General features: G+C 33.2%; 2 protein-coding genes across 4 annotated transcripts in view; one reads left to right on the top strand and one right to left on the bottom strand.

Annotated features, from left to right (window-relative positions):
• Positions 1-3686, top strand: LOC140050228 (N-acetyllactosaminide beta-1,6-N-acetylglucosaminyl-transferase-like). 3 transcript variants are annotated; one of them, XM_072095332.1, is made up of 2 exons: positions 1-135; positions 1876-3686. In XM_072095332.1, the coding sequence occupies exon 2, from the start codon at positions 1994-1996 to the stop codon at positions 3461-3463; it is 1470 nt and encodes a 489-aa protein (XP_071951433.1). In that variant the 5' UTR covers positions 1-135; positions 1876-1993; the 3' UTR covers positions 3464-3686. The 3 variants fall into 3 exon arrangements, with proteins under 3 accessions (XP_071951433.1, XP_071951434.1, XP_071951435.1); XM_072095333.1 differs by having other exon boundaries at positions 9-91; XM_072095334.1 differs by lacking the exon at positions 1-135 and having other exon boundaries at positions 2031-2076; positions 2294-3686.
• Positions 3687-4191: 505 nt separating this feature from the next.
• Positions 4192-15438, bottom strand: part of LOC140050227 (transmembrane 9 superfamily member 2-like) — a 31503-nt gene continuing 20256 nt past the window's right edge. The window contains exons 9-14 of the mRNA XM_072095331.1: positions 12942-13061; positions 9303-9520; positions 8813-8964; positions 7416-7527; positions 6690-6861; positions 4192-5616 (exon numbers count right to left, since the gene is read on the bottom strand). Of these exons, the coding sequence (XP_071951432.1) occupies positions 5549-5616; positions 6690-6861; positions 7416-7527; positions 8813-8964; positions 9303-9520; positions 12942-13061 (842 nt within the window). The 3' untranslated portion in view covers positions 4192-5548. The remainder of the gene's footprint in view (positions 5617-6689; positions 6862-7415; positions 7528-8812; positions 8965-9302; positions 9521-12941; positions 13062-15438) is intronic.

The raw sequence follows: 15438 nt of genomic DNA, 5'->3' as shown, positions 1-15438 counted from the left end.
TGCAATCGACCATTGAAGTTCATTTATTAATTTACTTCTTTTAGGAATCTGTTGAATTTTGAAATTGAAATAAACCTATTTAGCCTATAAGGTATTAGGCCTATAGTATCTTTTGTCACGTAAATTCTTAAAAAGGTAAGTTATGGAGATATCATTTGAAAGGACGTCAACCACCAATGCTGAGTTATTGTACCTAAGAGTTTATAGGCTAGATTACCTTTGTTGATAGGCCATGGATACTACAGTGCTGTATTCATTTCAATTCATTTTTATTAAATTCCTGAAAATAGCCTAGAATAATCGGAGGGTAGATTTACGTATAGTTTCCGGCCCTTTCGCTTCAGAAGGGCTTTTTGTAAATCAACACATGCACACGTAATCGTATAGTCTGTCGTAGCTCTTTTATTTACACCTTTTGTCATGTCATCCCCAAACAGAATCTGTACCCACCGGTTTTTGCCTACCCCTTTTTATTCATGTTTTTGCTTTGGTTATCTGAGGCTTTAGCTGTTTTGTCCTTATCATTATTTATTTCAATTGAACTACCTAAAAGGGCCATAATATCCACCTGTGCCTCTGTTGTGGGCGCGGATTTTTCTCTAAAATAGGCATATATTCTACAACTCCTTTTTGTAGCCGCTGCAACTGAATCAGCACTTCTTGCGTTTCTATCAACTCCATCCCATATGGGAGGAGTTTCAGTTTTACATCTCCCTGAATATTCCAACCCCTGATTATTGAAATATCGATTTTGAACGCAGGAAATGATGTTAAATAGTTTTAGGGTATGGGAAGAATTTGAAGATGGGAAAACATTAACGTTCACCACAACGTAGTTTTCTGAAGCTTTCAGAGATAACTAATCCCACATTTTATTAATATTCTCAAATACTTAAAACTATGGTCGTAAGAAAATGGGTAATCATTTTACTATGCTGTCTTTAATGAAAATAATGTTGTTAAAAATCCAATTATAAATCGTTGTAGGCCTATGTCACGAAATGCGTGCTCTTCTAATCAATACGTTATTCGATTGGACTTGTGTAAATATTATTTTCATCCAAGATAAAATGCATGACAAAATAAAAAATGGGAATCCCATAGTTAAGGGTGATGATCGATATCGTCCTAGAATAAAATATAAAATAATGTGCCTTTACTCCTGTTGGCTTCTTGCACAGTTTCTGTGTCAGACTCGGATACTAAACTTTCAGCATTTACTTAGTTAAAAAAAAAAGATTAATTCTAATTGACTTTCTAGTTTTGACGTTCTTGTCAAAAAACAATTCATTTGACGATTTATTTATTTTATTATCTTTAAGCACATGTTGCAAACGATTACCAATAGTAAATTAATCACTGTCCTATCAGATACGGTAGGTGGTAATCCCCCTGAAACAGGGGATATTTTGTGAACCAGATACCGGGGTAACTCCCATACTCGTCTCGAATGATGAACTGAGTTATTTAAAGTACACACGGGTAAACTGTGTATAGTACACTGGACCACTTAATCCATGACTGGACTACTTACGGTTTATAGTCCTTATCTGAGAAGACCAGAACTAGGAGCGAGTCAGCCTCGGACCCATGGCGATATTGTTATATACGGTAAACGGCGACTCTGCCTTAGCTGCTTGGCCATTTGAATCGCCATTTCGTCTGTTGGCTTTAATTTCTGCCCAGGAGTAGCGTTGGATGATGTAGTAGGGGTGTCGTGTCCCCATTTGCCTTCTCCCAGTCACACGTATCGTTTAAAACTGTTGTTAACCACTTCCATAGTTAAAACATACCTCATCGAGTAACTCGATTCGAATACAACAATATGTTTTGATTGTTATTATTATTATTATTATATTATTATTTCATTTTCAGGATAACTTCGTTGCAATTGAAATTTAATGCAATAGTATACAGTGTGATTGCAAAATATAGAAAAATAGTGTTACACTGGACAGCAAGTGCATTCAGCAGACAAGAACCGATCAACAACATGACATTACGAACCCGAATGTGCTGCTGTACAGTTATTCTAAGTTTAACATTCATTGTCGTGCAAGTAATAACATTTCAAATATCAGCGAATTATGAAAATAGTGTTAAACGACACCGTAAGTTATATTTTATAAATTATTTCAAAAACCTCCAAACGCATGATTTCAAATTACAAAAAAAATATTTGAAAGTTAATACAACCGAGCATATCACATCAGCTGTTGAAAGAGATCCAGATAACTGGCCAGACATTACTCATGCAAAATTTAAAAGCGACAGTTTAAATCACATTTCAAATTCAGCGTTTCATAAATATTGGGATGTTAACTGCACAAAGATTATTAACGGACAACATTTATATATACAAGAAGTATTTGAAATGTTAAACTATTACAGGGACTCTAAAAATAACCTTCCAGTACCTGATGACGCGGACGTTTTGAATTGGGTAACAGAATGCAACGAGTATAAGACGAAAAGCATGTATCCTAATATGCCATTATCAGAGGAAGAAGCAAATTTTCCAATAGCCTACATTATTACAACTCACAAGGATTCTGCGCAATTAGAACGTTTACTGCGAGCTATTTTCCATTCACAGAACGTCTACTGCATTCATCTAGACGCAAAGTCACCGCAGACATTTCATAGTGCCGTGAATAAATTAGCTGGTTGCTTTGATAACGTTTTTGTTGCCTCAAAACTTGAAAGCGTACAATATGCTGGATATACAAGGTTGTTAGCTGATATCAACTGTATGAGTGATCTCTTGCGAAGACCTGAACCATGGCATTACGTTATGAATTTGTGCGCTCAAGATTTTCCTTTGAAAACTAACCTCGAAATCGTTCGTCAACTTAAAATGTATAATGGCCATAACGACATTAATGGAATATTACCTCCATCATATATAAAACCCAGAACACAATACAAGCACCGTACTACAATAAAGGGAAAGTTAGTCAGGACATCAAAAAAGAAAACAAATCCTCCACACGGACTTACAATATATTTTGGAAACGCATATTACGCAGCTACACACCGTTTTGTCAATTTTGTTATCAACAATCAATTAGCAACTGATCTATTGAAATGGTCGAATGATACCTACAGCCCAGACGAACACTATTGGGTTACACTACAACGAGCTAATGGTACTCCTGGTGGCTATCCTAAAAGTACTTGGCATGAAAATGTACGATTTATGAAATGGGCCGATATACCAAGACACCCAAAATGCAAAGGGAAATATGTGCGCGCCCTTTGTGTGTTTGGAGTTGGGTACATGCCGTATCTTACTCGTCAACCTCATTTATTTGCCAATAAATTTTATTACAGTTTTGATCCGGTGACGTTACAATGTCTTGAGGAACTACTTGATTACAGAACTGGTTATCCAGAAACCGTACATGTATTTAAGACATTTCCAGTTACAGATTTGGTGTGGCAAAACCATACTACAGTATAAACTGAAAAGTGTTAAATATCTAAATTTGTGGAAATGCATGACATACCACCAGGACCAGCAAGTTAATATATTAGACCTTTCATTTATTTCAACTCTTAAACTTTTCTAAATATGGTAGGTAAGGTTGCATCAAATAAATATTGTAATCTGGGGAAAATGTTCTATTGATGTCATACAGTATCACTCAAGTGATTTATTTTAATAAAGAAACCATCTTCAAATTGATTGTCTAGTCTGTATTCTTGTAAATAACATATTTTATTAGTCAAATAAATGTAGACACTGATCTGGATTTAAAGAAGAAACCAACACCATCAGGCATAATATTAATTAATTTAAATATTTAATATCAAGTACATTTTAATAAAAAAAACTATGAAAATTCATACAACAAAAGCGATGTAAATAGGTGTCCCAAATACCATTTAAAATGTATTCATAATGTCACATCTTCCTTTCAATCTATCTAAACCAAAATAATCTAAAACACCAAATGAAAGCATTAAAATATATTATAAAAAAGATAATCTAAAAAAGCCTCTTTTTTGGGCAACATTATTGTAGAATTTGGAATACAAGGTGATAGATAACTAACTGTGTAATCTGACCAAAAGTAGAACATGATTTGTATACCTTTCTTTATTTTGTGGTATCATACATTGTAGTGTGGCTTTCAAACAATTTAACTAGAAGAAATTCTGCCAGCCCTGTGAGATTGAAAGGTAATCTTGTGTGTTTTTTTATATCTCCTATAATTATTAACTAAAGTTAGAAGAGCAATATATATATAAAAAGCTCTGCTACTTTTTCTGGCTGTTTTACTTTATCGTTTTGATTTAGGTTTTTGCTTATTTCATATTGTATCTCCATTGAGATCCAGCCACTGATACCCACAGTATTGTCATTATTTTCAGTAATTTGCCTTTGGATTTATATATATATATAAACACCACAGGCATAGAATAGATTCTAAACCGCCCGGTGATATACTAAAAATGTATTAATTAATTTGAAACGATAAGATGAGGAAATTTGTGAGAATGAGAATGTATATAACAATTTAAAATTGCTTAACTCCTTCATAAGATACATTTCTGCAAAAAAGTAACCGATTCTGTAATACAGTACCTAAAGATGTATTGTCCCCCAAAAACAAGAAAAATGAAGATTAATAAAATCAGATATTAAATAAGTCATTTTGCAGTTATAATAAAGTTATTTAAAAAAAAGATAAAAGAAACAGTTAATTTTAACCAAAAACCATTGTCCGACAGACAATTTAAGCATTTTTTTGCTTTAAATTACATTTTTTAATTAAGGTACATTTTTTTTCCGATTCAGTTTTTGGTCAAAGTGAGTAACTATTACCCGACATTAAAATGGCATATTCAACAAATATGTTTTTTTATATCTTTAATAGGTGATCTATACAGGGATAATAAACACGTAATTGACATATTGCTATTTTGAAACCCAAAATTGAAGAGACAAAATGTATGTTAACACTACCAAAAATTAATTTTTAAAATGAATTTGTGTAATTTTTTATTCTATTACAATGTGAATTTGGGTTTGAGAAGAGATTCCAATATTTGAAGCCAACAAAAATGTCAATACTGTTACTACCTACTGTGTAGGTATTGGGGGAAAAAGAAACCCGAAAATAAATTTTTTATTGAATTAAATTTGTCAGCTATTGAAGGTTCTATACACAAGACATTCAGTAGTCAATTTTATAATTTGGCCATTAAGTATTGTTAATAAACACTCAAAAGTAAACATGTAAATCTTCAATCAATACTGTAATGTCATAAATAAATAACGATGTAAATGTTTTAAGCAAGTCCTAATTGTACAACTTTCTACCTTCATATTTTACAAACATCACAAAGTCATTACAAACAATGTAAGAAGCAAAAGAAAATTAAGTATAAAAAAGCCTATTGAATGGGCAAACTGATCACAAAACAACAAAATGAATTTGTATTAGAAAAACATTTTTTTTTATTATATACTGCTACTTTGCCTGTTGTTGATTGTTGTTCTTTTTTCAAAGGTAGTAATACACCTTGCAGATCCTTTCAATCAATCCACCTTAACAACACTGTAAATCTTCATTACAAACCAGAGGCAAGAAAAGAAACCCACAGTTCCTATGAAAAAAAAAAGTTCCTTTGCTATAATTTCCCAATGCTGATAACAGTACAATACAATATTTACAAAAGACAAATTTATGCTTTCATAAAATAAGAAACAATAATAAAAAAAAAACCAAACAGAGATGTTGCTATCATTTGATAGCCCACAAATCAAATCATTTTGGCAACTCACAATATTATGCTTTCGGAAATTTTTGTCAACTAACCCAATACTTCTACCAAGAATCATTGTTTTGTATTAAAAGTTTTAAAAAACAGTTAAAGTTATCTGAAAGATGTATTGTCCCCCTAAAAAGAATAACATTTTTGTTAAATAAGCCATTTTAATGTAACATATTAGTTACTTTGACCACAAATTGGATCGAAAAATAATGTATTTACTTTAAAAAATGTAATTTAAATTAAAAAAATGGCCAAATTGGCTGCCAGCCAGTGGGTTTGTGGTTGAACCATTTATTTTGTCAATTTATAAATGAAAACATTATTTGATTAGTATTAGTGAGTGGCCGAGCGGTTAAGACAGTGGAATCGTAATTACGTAGCCATAACATCGGCAAGGGTTCGAGGCTCACTCGCTCCATGGTTCTGGTGGTAGAACGAGTCTTCTCGGATAAGGACTATAAACCGTAGGTCCAGTTTACACATAGCTCATGCGCACTTTAAAGAACCTAGTACATCTTTCGAGACGAGTAGGGGGTTACCCCGGTGTACTAGTCCACACAAACACAGCCACTGTCACACACAGCCACTGTGCAAATTGGGACTGGATCGTTTTAGAGGTGTTTACCACTTGTTGGTCCAGATCCTTCACTAACTGAGTTAGTGAGAAGTCGAATAAATAAAATAAAATAAATTATCTGATTTAATTAATCTTAATTTTTCATGTTTTTGGAGGACAATACATTAAATATAACCTGAGCTGCACTGACGCGATCTAATAATATCGAAACAGTACTGTCTGCAGATTGGATATATATATATATATATATATACTTTAAATGACATCCATCCATGATTGTGCTATTCATAGATAATCTTTGCATGTTAAAAACACAAAAATTACTTACCACAAAACAAAAAGAAAAGAAGGACCATAATAAATGTATATCCAAAGTACAGAAGAGTGCTGGCACCACCTACAATTTGAAGCTTTGACACAAAATAATGTACGCAATATATTCCAAAATAAAAGGCTGTAAATCCACTAGTCAAGAAAGATCGCCACCACCAATGATAATCCTGAAATAAAAACGTATTTAATTAATTATTTTATATTTCCTGCAAATTAATATAAAATGCAATAGTGTTGACGCTATTGCAAAAATGCTCACAAGTTAAATGTAAAGTAGTTGAAAGTATAATATATGCAGTGATTTGGATTTAATTTAATCTTGATGAAAAAAAGAAAGTTTTTATTTTTTAGTTTGTTATTAAGAATTTATATTCAAAACATTTTTCATTTTAAATGAATTGAGATCTGAAACATATGTTTGGTCATCTGCATGGTTGTTCTTTCAAAGTGTATAACCATAAAATGAAAGAATGTTTTTTGTTATATTTTAAATATTAAAGTTGTTAAGAATTTCAAATCTACCTATATTAGGTCTAATCAGATCAGTCAATATAAAGAATCAAATGAGGTGGAATGAAGTGCTAACATAATCTGATGTCCTATATTTCCCATTATAATTTTAAAATTTTTCAGGATTTGCAGATTTGATAACGACATATCAATATGTATGTTCTAGGTTGTCACAAACTGAAAGCTCTCTATTGTTACATTATAACATTACCTCTGCACAAAGATGAAAATAACACAATAGTATTGTTGCTTCTGAGCAAGTGATGACAAGAATAAGGGCAACCACAAACAAAAAGCCAAACATATAGTAGAACTGATGGGACCTGTTGAAAGGAGGACAACACAATTTTATAATTGGTTCATACACAAATGCAATTTAAAATAAATCAAAATAGATCTAACTTTCTTGGATACACATTCAACAAAACAAAATTAACCCTTTATCTAATTTGATGTGAAATTTCCTGGCAGGAAACTGGAAGAATCCAGTGTATTCTGTATTCACAAATACTATGGCCGCACTACAGCCTCACACCTGGCTTGATTTTTTTAGTGTGACCCAACATGGATTGATATCTGGGGTGAAATCTCACGTAGGCAGAATTATGGCAAGCTACCAGGATCAACCTGAATTGATGAGCAATCCAGGAGGTGGTGCACTAACCTTCTGTTTCACTAATAGGATTTTAAAGTAACCAGTCAAATGTGTGAATCACTGGCTTGAAATTTTGATCGCAATGAGCCAAGCCAGATGCGAGATTGTAGTGGAACTTTAGTATTTGTAAAGGGCAAAGGGTTTTGAAGGTTTAATCACAAATTACAATGGGTTTCTTCTTATCTAGAGTATTAAAGACAATAAAAGCTTTATTTTACTTTGAGAATGTAAAATTATTATGGTAGAAAAGATGTTTTGTGCAGGTAGTATTTATATACATACAGTAATATTAAAAAATGTAAATTAACTGTTGCTGGTTGTAACAAACTATTAAACCTAACTGGCAGCTATTTCCAATAAATTAATAATATTTACTTTATCAGGTTTATCCAAACTTGATAATAGGCAGGTTTTGCAATCTTACGAATATGATAACGAAAACGGATACATCACGCACACGTATTCGTTTTTCAGAAGCCAGTAAAAATCTGTTTCGCATGGCTAAATATCCAAAATATGACTGCGGTAAAATTGAGCGAAGTGGTAGGCATGTGTTGCTTGGCTGGCTAGGCCTAGCGTAACATCAAAGCGAGTGAGGACTTTCAAAACTGCTATTTATCAAAATTGACCTGGCATTTTAGTAAATTATTTTAGTAAATTACTTTAGTAAATTACTTTCAATAAATCTATAATTATATTATAATCATGAATTATTCCCGATTCAAATGCAAAATAGATAAAAAACTATACTCGTTTTGTAGTTACGAATATGACTGGTGATATTCGTCAACACGAATACGCTTTACGAATATGAAATGAGGATCAGCTCAAAAGTTTCACAAATGTGTGACATATCCATTTTCGTTATCGTATTCGTAAGGTTGCGAAACCTCCCTATTGTTGGATAAAGTATATTCAGATTTAAATGGCTAATATATTTTGTATTCACATACCATATACTATTAAGAATAAAAAATAGTTGAATGAAAATACATCCAAATGGCAAAATTCCTCCCATAACAATGCCAGGCAATGGGCGAGTGTAGAAAGACTGCTCTGGAATTTGCCGTGGGATCTGATTTGTTCGTACTGGTACCTCAATTGGCTGAAAGAATGGATAGGATACAATTACACATTTTAACATAAATGTTGAAATTGGTCATAATGCTCATTGGCTTGCACTAGATACGGAGTTATTTATTATCCGTTATTTAAATAGTTTGAATTCAACATACGAATGAAAATTTAAGTACGGAAAGAGCATCAATGATACAATATTTTGAACTTACTAATAAAAAAAATAATATATATTCAATACAAAAGAATTTCAATAAAAAATGATAACAGCTTCCTATTCTCAGAAAGGCTGAACTATACATTTAGGTTTCCGAGTTTAACGGTGGGTGATACGAACTAAAATATATAAATCTACGTTCTACTCACTCTGTTTTTATAACCAAAATATGCCCCAAAAAATGTTAGTGGTGTAGAAACACAGAACCATAGCGCTAGCAATGCTACTAAAGTGGTGAATGGAATTGCAGCTGAACTACCATAGATCCACAGTACCAGATTCATGACAAAGAATACAGCAAAAACCATACTTGGTACAAGAAAAGATGTTAAAAGGACATTTGACTTCCATTTCTCACCACCAAAAGCTAAAATAAAGAAAAATTAAATAATTTTATTAATAAATAATATTGTAAAATAGCATTGAAAAAATACTTCTAAATATTTTTTGTTGTAATAGCTAGGCCGAAGCATTAAGGCCAATTTACACAGACGAGCGGTAACGGTAAGCGGTAATTGTAAGCGAAAAACCGCGTGGCTTTTCCCATTTACACAGCGCGCGGAGTTCGCGAACGGAGTGGTGGAAAGTAGGTGCGTGTAGGCCTCGAGGCTAATGCATGTTACAGTCACTGCTGGCCTAGCCTGGATGTGACTGACTGTCAGTAGGCCTAGCACACACAGGCCTAAGTTTTAGAGGGAATTGTTGCCTAATAACGTACTAAAATGTGTATTTTCTTTTCACTATCCTTATACGAACATTAGTCACATTAGGTGTTTGTATTTCTGAATAAAAAGAAGTTGCAAACTAGGCTAGGCCTACTACGGCACTCGTAGTTATTGTCATCTTTCACTCGACGGACGCAAAAAAAAAGTTGTTGATAGATGACGTCATTTCAATCATGTCGTTGGTTGGCCAGAATCCATAATTACCGCGCGGTATTTTCACAAAATCGAATCTGTTTTGATCCTGAGCGGATTTCCGCTCAACCGCTTGTCCGCTCCGCGTTCTGTGTAAATGGTCATAAGAAATAACATAGATTCTATTTTTGCGTTTTCTGTGTAAATTGGCCTTTAGAAGGATTTTGTGGATTTGCATGTTTGTTTATTATCTGAATAAAAAATAATGGTGTAATTTTATTATTGTATGTATACCCTAATTAAGTGAACGAGTTTTACACAACAGACCTGTCTAAATTACATATCAATCAGATCACATACATAGTTTCAATCAGCTTAGTAAAAATATTGAAATTAGCTAAAAACGCTGGCAGTGGCAATTTCTAACTGGAAAAACTTTTGGCAGTCAAAGTGTTAAAATGGACCTGAAATGGATTTTCGATTTTAAAAATTTTAGAATGTTTTGGGGGCTATTAGTATTAGGTGTTGCTAGAATGTATATTGTTACAAAATATAAATTCGCCCTTTTGGGGAAAGCCCCATTTGAAAATCAAACAAATTCGCGGGTGACGTCACTTTGCGAATATATTCCTATCCCTCCAATGGACAATTTGCAGTTTTTTGGCTAACTCTTAAAATCTATGGAGTATTTTCTAAAAAATGCTTGTGCATTTGCAGAAACGTATTTAGAATTTTGTGAGATAAAATTATTACTGTATAAACGGTTATTCATCGAGTAAAAGACGATTTAAAATCTTCAAATCAACGGTTTTTTTCTGGCAACGTTGTCCGGGATACAGCGCCGTGTGCAATGATGCGTATCCATATTTTCCGTTCGTGTATTTTGTATATTGTTCGTAATTTTTATACTGCTAAAATGTGTTAGTTTCTTTAGTTTAGCAGAATTAAATTAGTAATACGAGATGATAATTTGTCACGAATCAGGCAGTTCGAAAACGAATTTTATTCATATTTTACTTTGGCCTGACAATGAGCAGAAAGTTGTTGATATTGCTTTGGTCCTTGGATGCGCATGAAACAGAGCCTCGCATGTGGGTGGGTGGTGGATCGACTCCGCGCTAGGGGCCTAGGCCTAGTAAAGGTTTGGGAGGTAGGCCTTCTACATTCGAGTTTTAGAACAAACAAAGTACATTTTAGGGACCTATATTTCAACAACATTAGATATTGAATAAATTAGTATTAGTGTCAACGCTTCGCATATCTTTACAGGCCGTCGATCATTCACTGACTATCGGGCGGCATACACGATCTTGATATCGTCGTGTGTATATGTGACGTCGTGAATATAGAGTCTCCCGACGGCCGTTAAAATAGAATATTGCAATGGCGTGAGTAATTTTCGCTAATTTACCAAGGTATCTTAAAATTTCGTTTTTTCTCAAAATACTATACATTTTGTTTTTATTTGTATGGGCTTGTGTTAATTTGATACATTTAAATAACATGTGTGAATTTCTTGAAAATCGAAAGTCCATTTTAATAAAGAAATAAATGGTGGAAGAATCAGACATGTGGCCAATCACAATGCAACAATTTGTCCTTCAGATAGGTTAAAAATTATCGCATTATTATTTGATTTGAAATAAGGCCTAAAAAAAAAATAGTTTGTTTGCTGTCATCCGCCGCCCCTAATTTTGCCAAAAATTTGGGGCGGAGATAAGAAAAAGTTTTTTTTTTACGCTGAGGGCGCTTTAAAAAAAAAAGTTTTTTTATGATTTTTTTTGGCCGAAAAAGTGTAAAAATCGAGTGTGCGAGGATGAAACAATAAAATAATAACGTAGCGTATATTTCGGTGTATAATCGCACTTTTGACACGCAAATTTAACCTCTAAATTAAGGGTGCGTCTTATTATACACCGAACATAATGCCTCAACACACAGATATCGCCACCTCGTTGGCTAGGCCTGGGCTTTTTAAGGTAAGGCCTAGTAGGCCTATAGTATTACTAAAGAGTAGGCCTAGCCTAGCTACAGTGTACTAGCGTAACAGCAACCTGCTAGTTTTCAAGGCATTTTAGCGTCATTTTATACTAAATATGATGAAAAGATTTGTTCATTATGGAGCTGTTTTAGGCGCTCCGATAAAATTTCAATTGTAAACGTTTACGATTGGAATAGTATTATAGTTATACGAACGACCGTCGTACCCCCAGCGCGAGCGAGCACTTCTTGGCAACCACATGGTGTACAGTATTCGACTAGTATATTCTCCAGTTGATTATAGCATAGACCTAGCGTACACACTTCTAGGATACATATATACTAATCGAATACGATTGTCCGTGAAAACGTGCGCCTCTCGATAAAAGGATCGAGCGAGGCTAGCCCACACACACGTGCGGTCATGCACTCGATGTTGCGGGTGCGAAACTCATGAATAACATGTTAGAAAGAACTGACGGAATGGGGGACTTCCCTTCTTGTCGAGGCTGGGCGCGGCCGTCTTATACATCGAGGATATACAAAATACCGATATTTTACTCTCAGTTAGGGGGTGTGTCTTATACACAGGTGCGACTTATACACCGAAATATACGGTACACTAACTTCTAAAATATTTAATTAGGCCTGCTAACAACGACCTACTGTGTAGTAGGCTAGTTTAGACACGGGGCCTAACGCGCCCAAAACAGAATTAAAGTGTGAAACAAATTATGAATAGATGTTTGAGCTCGTTGTTTTATTCAGTATGTTTTGTTACTCTCAAATTCGCGTACAATTAACAGAGAAATTAACATAAAAAAAAAAAAAAACTTGACAGCAAACAAACAATTTTTTTTTTAGGCCTAATTATCAGCATATTTTTCTATGTTAATTTTTTCCTGTGGAAACACGACCTATATGGAGCCTTCATCAGTGTGAATTACTTACTTTTGTAAATTCTTGCCGAAATGTACCCAGCCGGTGTTCCCAAAAGCACATAGAGAACCAGAACACAGGTCATAAGAGCTCCTCGATTAGCAGGTGACAAAAAGCCAAGACATGCAAAAACTATAACAAAAAAAAAGTTATTTAAATATTATCAATTAACAAATTATCTAATATTCAATTCTTATCAGATTTCAGTGCATTTGTAGCATACAGTGGAGTCTTTCCAATAACAAATCTAATTGACTACCCTTTGTTTGGTTGGGCAGAAGACCAACAGGCCTAAAGTACAGAAAGAAATTACGCAACCTTTCGTAGCCTACGCATACTGTAGGTAGATCGTAGGTCATTGTTCTGAACGTAGCCTATTGTTCGTAGCCGGTCTCAGCTCACGCAGAGTCGAGCCTACAGTAGCCTAGTTTCAGCGGCCTACACTATACATTATTTAATCCTACCTTGGGTAAGCAAATTATAAAACACAGACGCCCAGGCTAGTAAACCTAAAAATTATATGCAATATATATTCCATGTTAAGATATAACATAGGCCTATATTCAATTATTATCACGACATTATTAAAAGAAAGAGGCCCGACCAGAATTTGGAGTGGAAAAAAAACATGCAAGACGTGTGGGAACAGTTTAGAGAGAGTATTATGACATGTGACACAGAATCAAAGTACATGATCTTATTGTCAGAGCATGAACAGCCATCCTTAAAAGGGAGAGATTGCGGTCAACCACAACAGAGTATTGTGTTTCATCAAGGTCTTTACTAATTACGGTCTTCTGTCAGCCTTTTTGGAGTGATCGACTGAATGTTCTGATACTATTACTTGGAATTTATATTTTTTTTACTATCTTTTTTTCTGGATGGACTGGACGCTATATTATTTTTATAAGTTGGCCTATAGACTAGAAGCTAGAAAAGACTTTAAAACAATGGAATGCTAGAAATCTCTCAATTTTTGGTAGAATAATAATCCTGAAAAGTCTTGCACTATCTAAATTAACATATGCTGCAAATATCACTGATGTTCCAAAATATGTATATACACAAGTTACAAATCTAATATATAATTTTATTTGGAACAATAAAAGGGAAAAGATAAAAAGAAAAACTCTAATTGGTGATGTTGAGATGGGAGGCATTAAAATGCTGATGAAAATGATTTTACTCTTCATGTTAACGCACTCATGTGTGGCTGGTTAAAAAGAATTATGAATGATGATGGTGCTAAATGGAAAAATATTCCAATGTATTATATTAAAAAAATATGTGATGTTAATGTTTTACTTAATATGTCATGTTATAACATTATTGATGTTAATTCTGATAAAATTCCACTGTTTTACAAAAATATGATAAAAGCCTACATAAATTATAACAGAATCTCTAAAAAAAAACCTGAAACTTATAACGATATAATGAATGAGCAACTGTGGGGAAACCACTACGTTAAACTAAAAAAAAAAATTGCTTTTCTACAAGCATTGGATTGACAGTGGCATTATCAGTATTAAAGACATTGTTAATAAGAACACTTTTTTAACATCAAACGAAATACTGGTGAAACTACAATGTAAAACAAACTGGTTAAATGAGTATTTGTGCATTATTAAGGCAATACCAATTCAATGGAAACGTATTATTAAGGAGGTAGATATTTTCAATTGTGATGATAATGATGAATTAGTTGGGACCAAGTATGAGATTAATACTACCAAACTAATATACTCATGGTTTGTGAAAGAATATTTCATTATTCCAATGTCACAACTAAAATGGGAAGAGTACTTCAATGATAACAACATTGATTGGAAAACTTTTTGGTTACGGAAAGTATGTAAAATGAAAGATAAGAAACTAGCACAATTCAATTATAAGATGTTACATAGAATACTGCCTACCAACAAACGGCTGTATCAGTGGAAAGTTAAGGAAACACAAACGTGTGACAAATGTGGAGAAATTGAAAATGAAAATCATTTGTTTTTTAGTTGTAGATTTATTCAGAAATATTGGAGGAAAATGCTTAGTATCTTTGTAAGTTTAAATCACAATAATATATCATTTAAACAATTAATACTAGGAACGGGAGATAAGCTAATAGATTATATTTACACTTTTGCAGCATTTACTATTTATAGAATAAAAATGTTATCTTCACTAAATAAGCCAGTGGGTAAATCTTTATGGAATTCATTTAAAAGCAATATGTTATATAACATTGAATGTGAAACATATAACAATAAAGAAACAAGTATAGAAAAATGGGTAGCTTTGAGAAATAAGATTATGATAATATAATTTCTAATTTGATACGATTAACCGAAAAAGAATTACAGTGATACGGGTTATTGGTGGTACTGAGCTATTATTGTTTTTTTTTATCATGTATATAAATATATTGTATAATCCGGGTTGTAAAATGAAAACAAACAAATGAAAATGTGTGAACTATTTTAAAACGGGATAGATGATAATGATGATCCTGTCA

This window comes from Antedon mediterranea, chromosome 5 (assembly GCF_964355755.1).
Source record: "Antedon mediterranea chromosome 5, ecAntMedi1.1, whole genome shotgun sequence".
Taxonomy (NCBI): Eukaryota; Metazoa; Echinodermata; class Crinoidea; order Comatulida; family Antedonidae; genus Antedon; species Antedon mediterranea.
Note: the sequence above shows the minus strand (reverse complement) of the source record. Positions and strands in the feature narration are given on the sequence as shown.

Excerpts from the sequence above, each read along its gene's own strand:
- LOC140050228 (XM_072095332.1), top strand. The coding sequence starts at position 1,994 with ATGACATTACGAACCCGAATGTGCTGCTGTACAGTTATTCTAAGTTTA.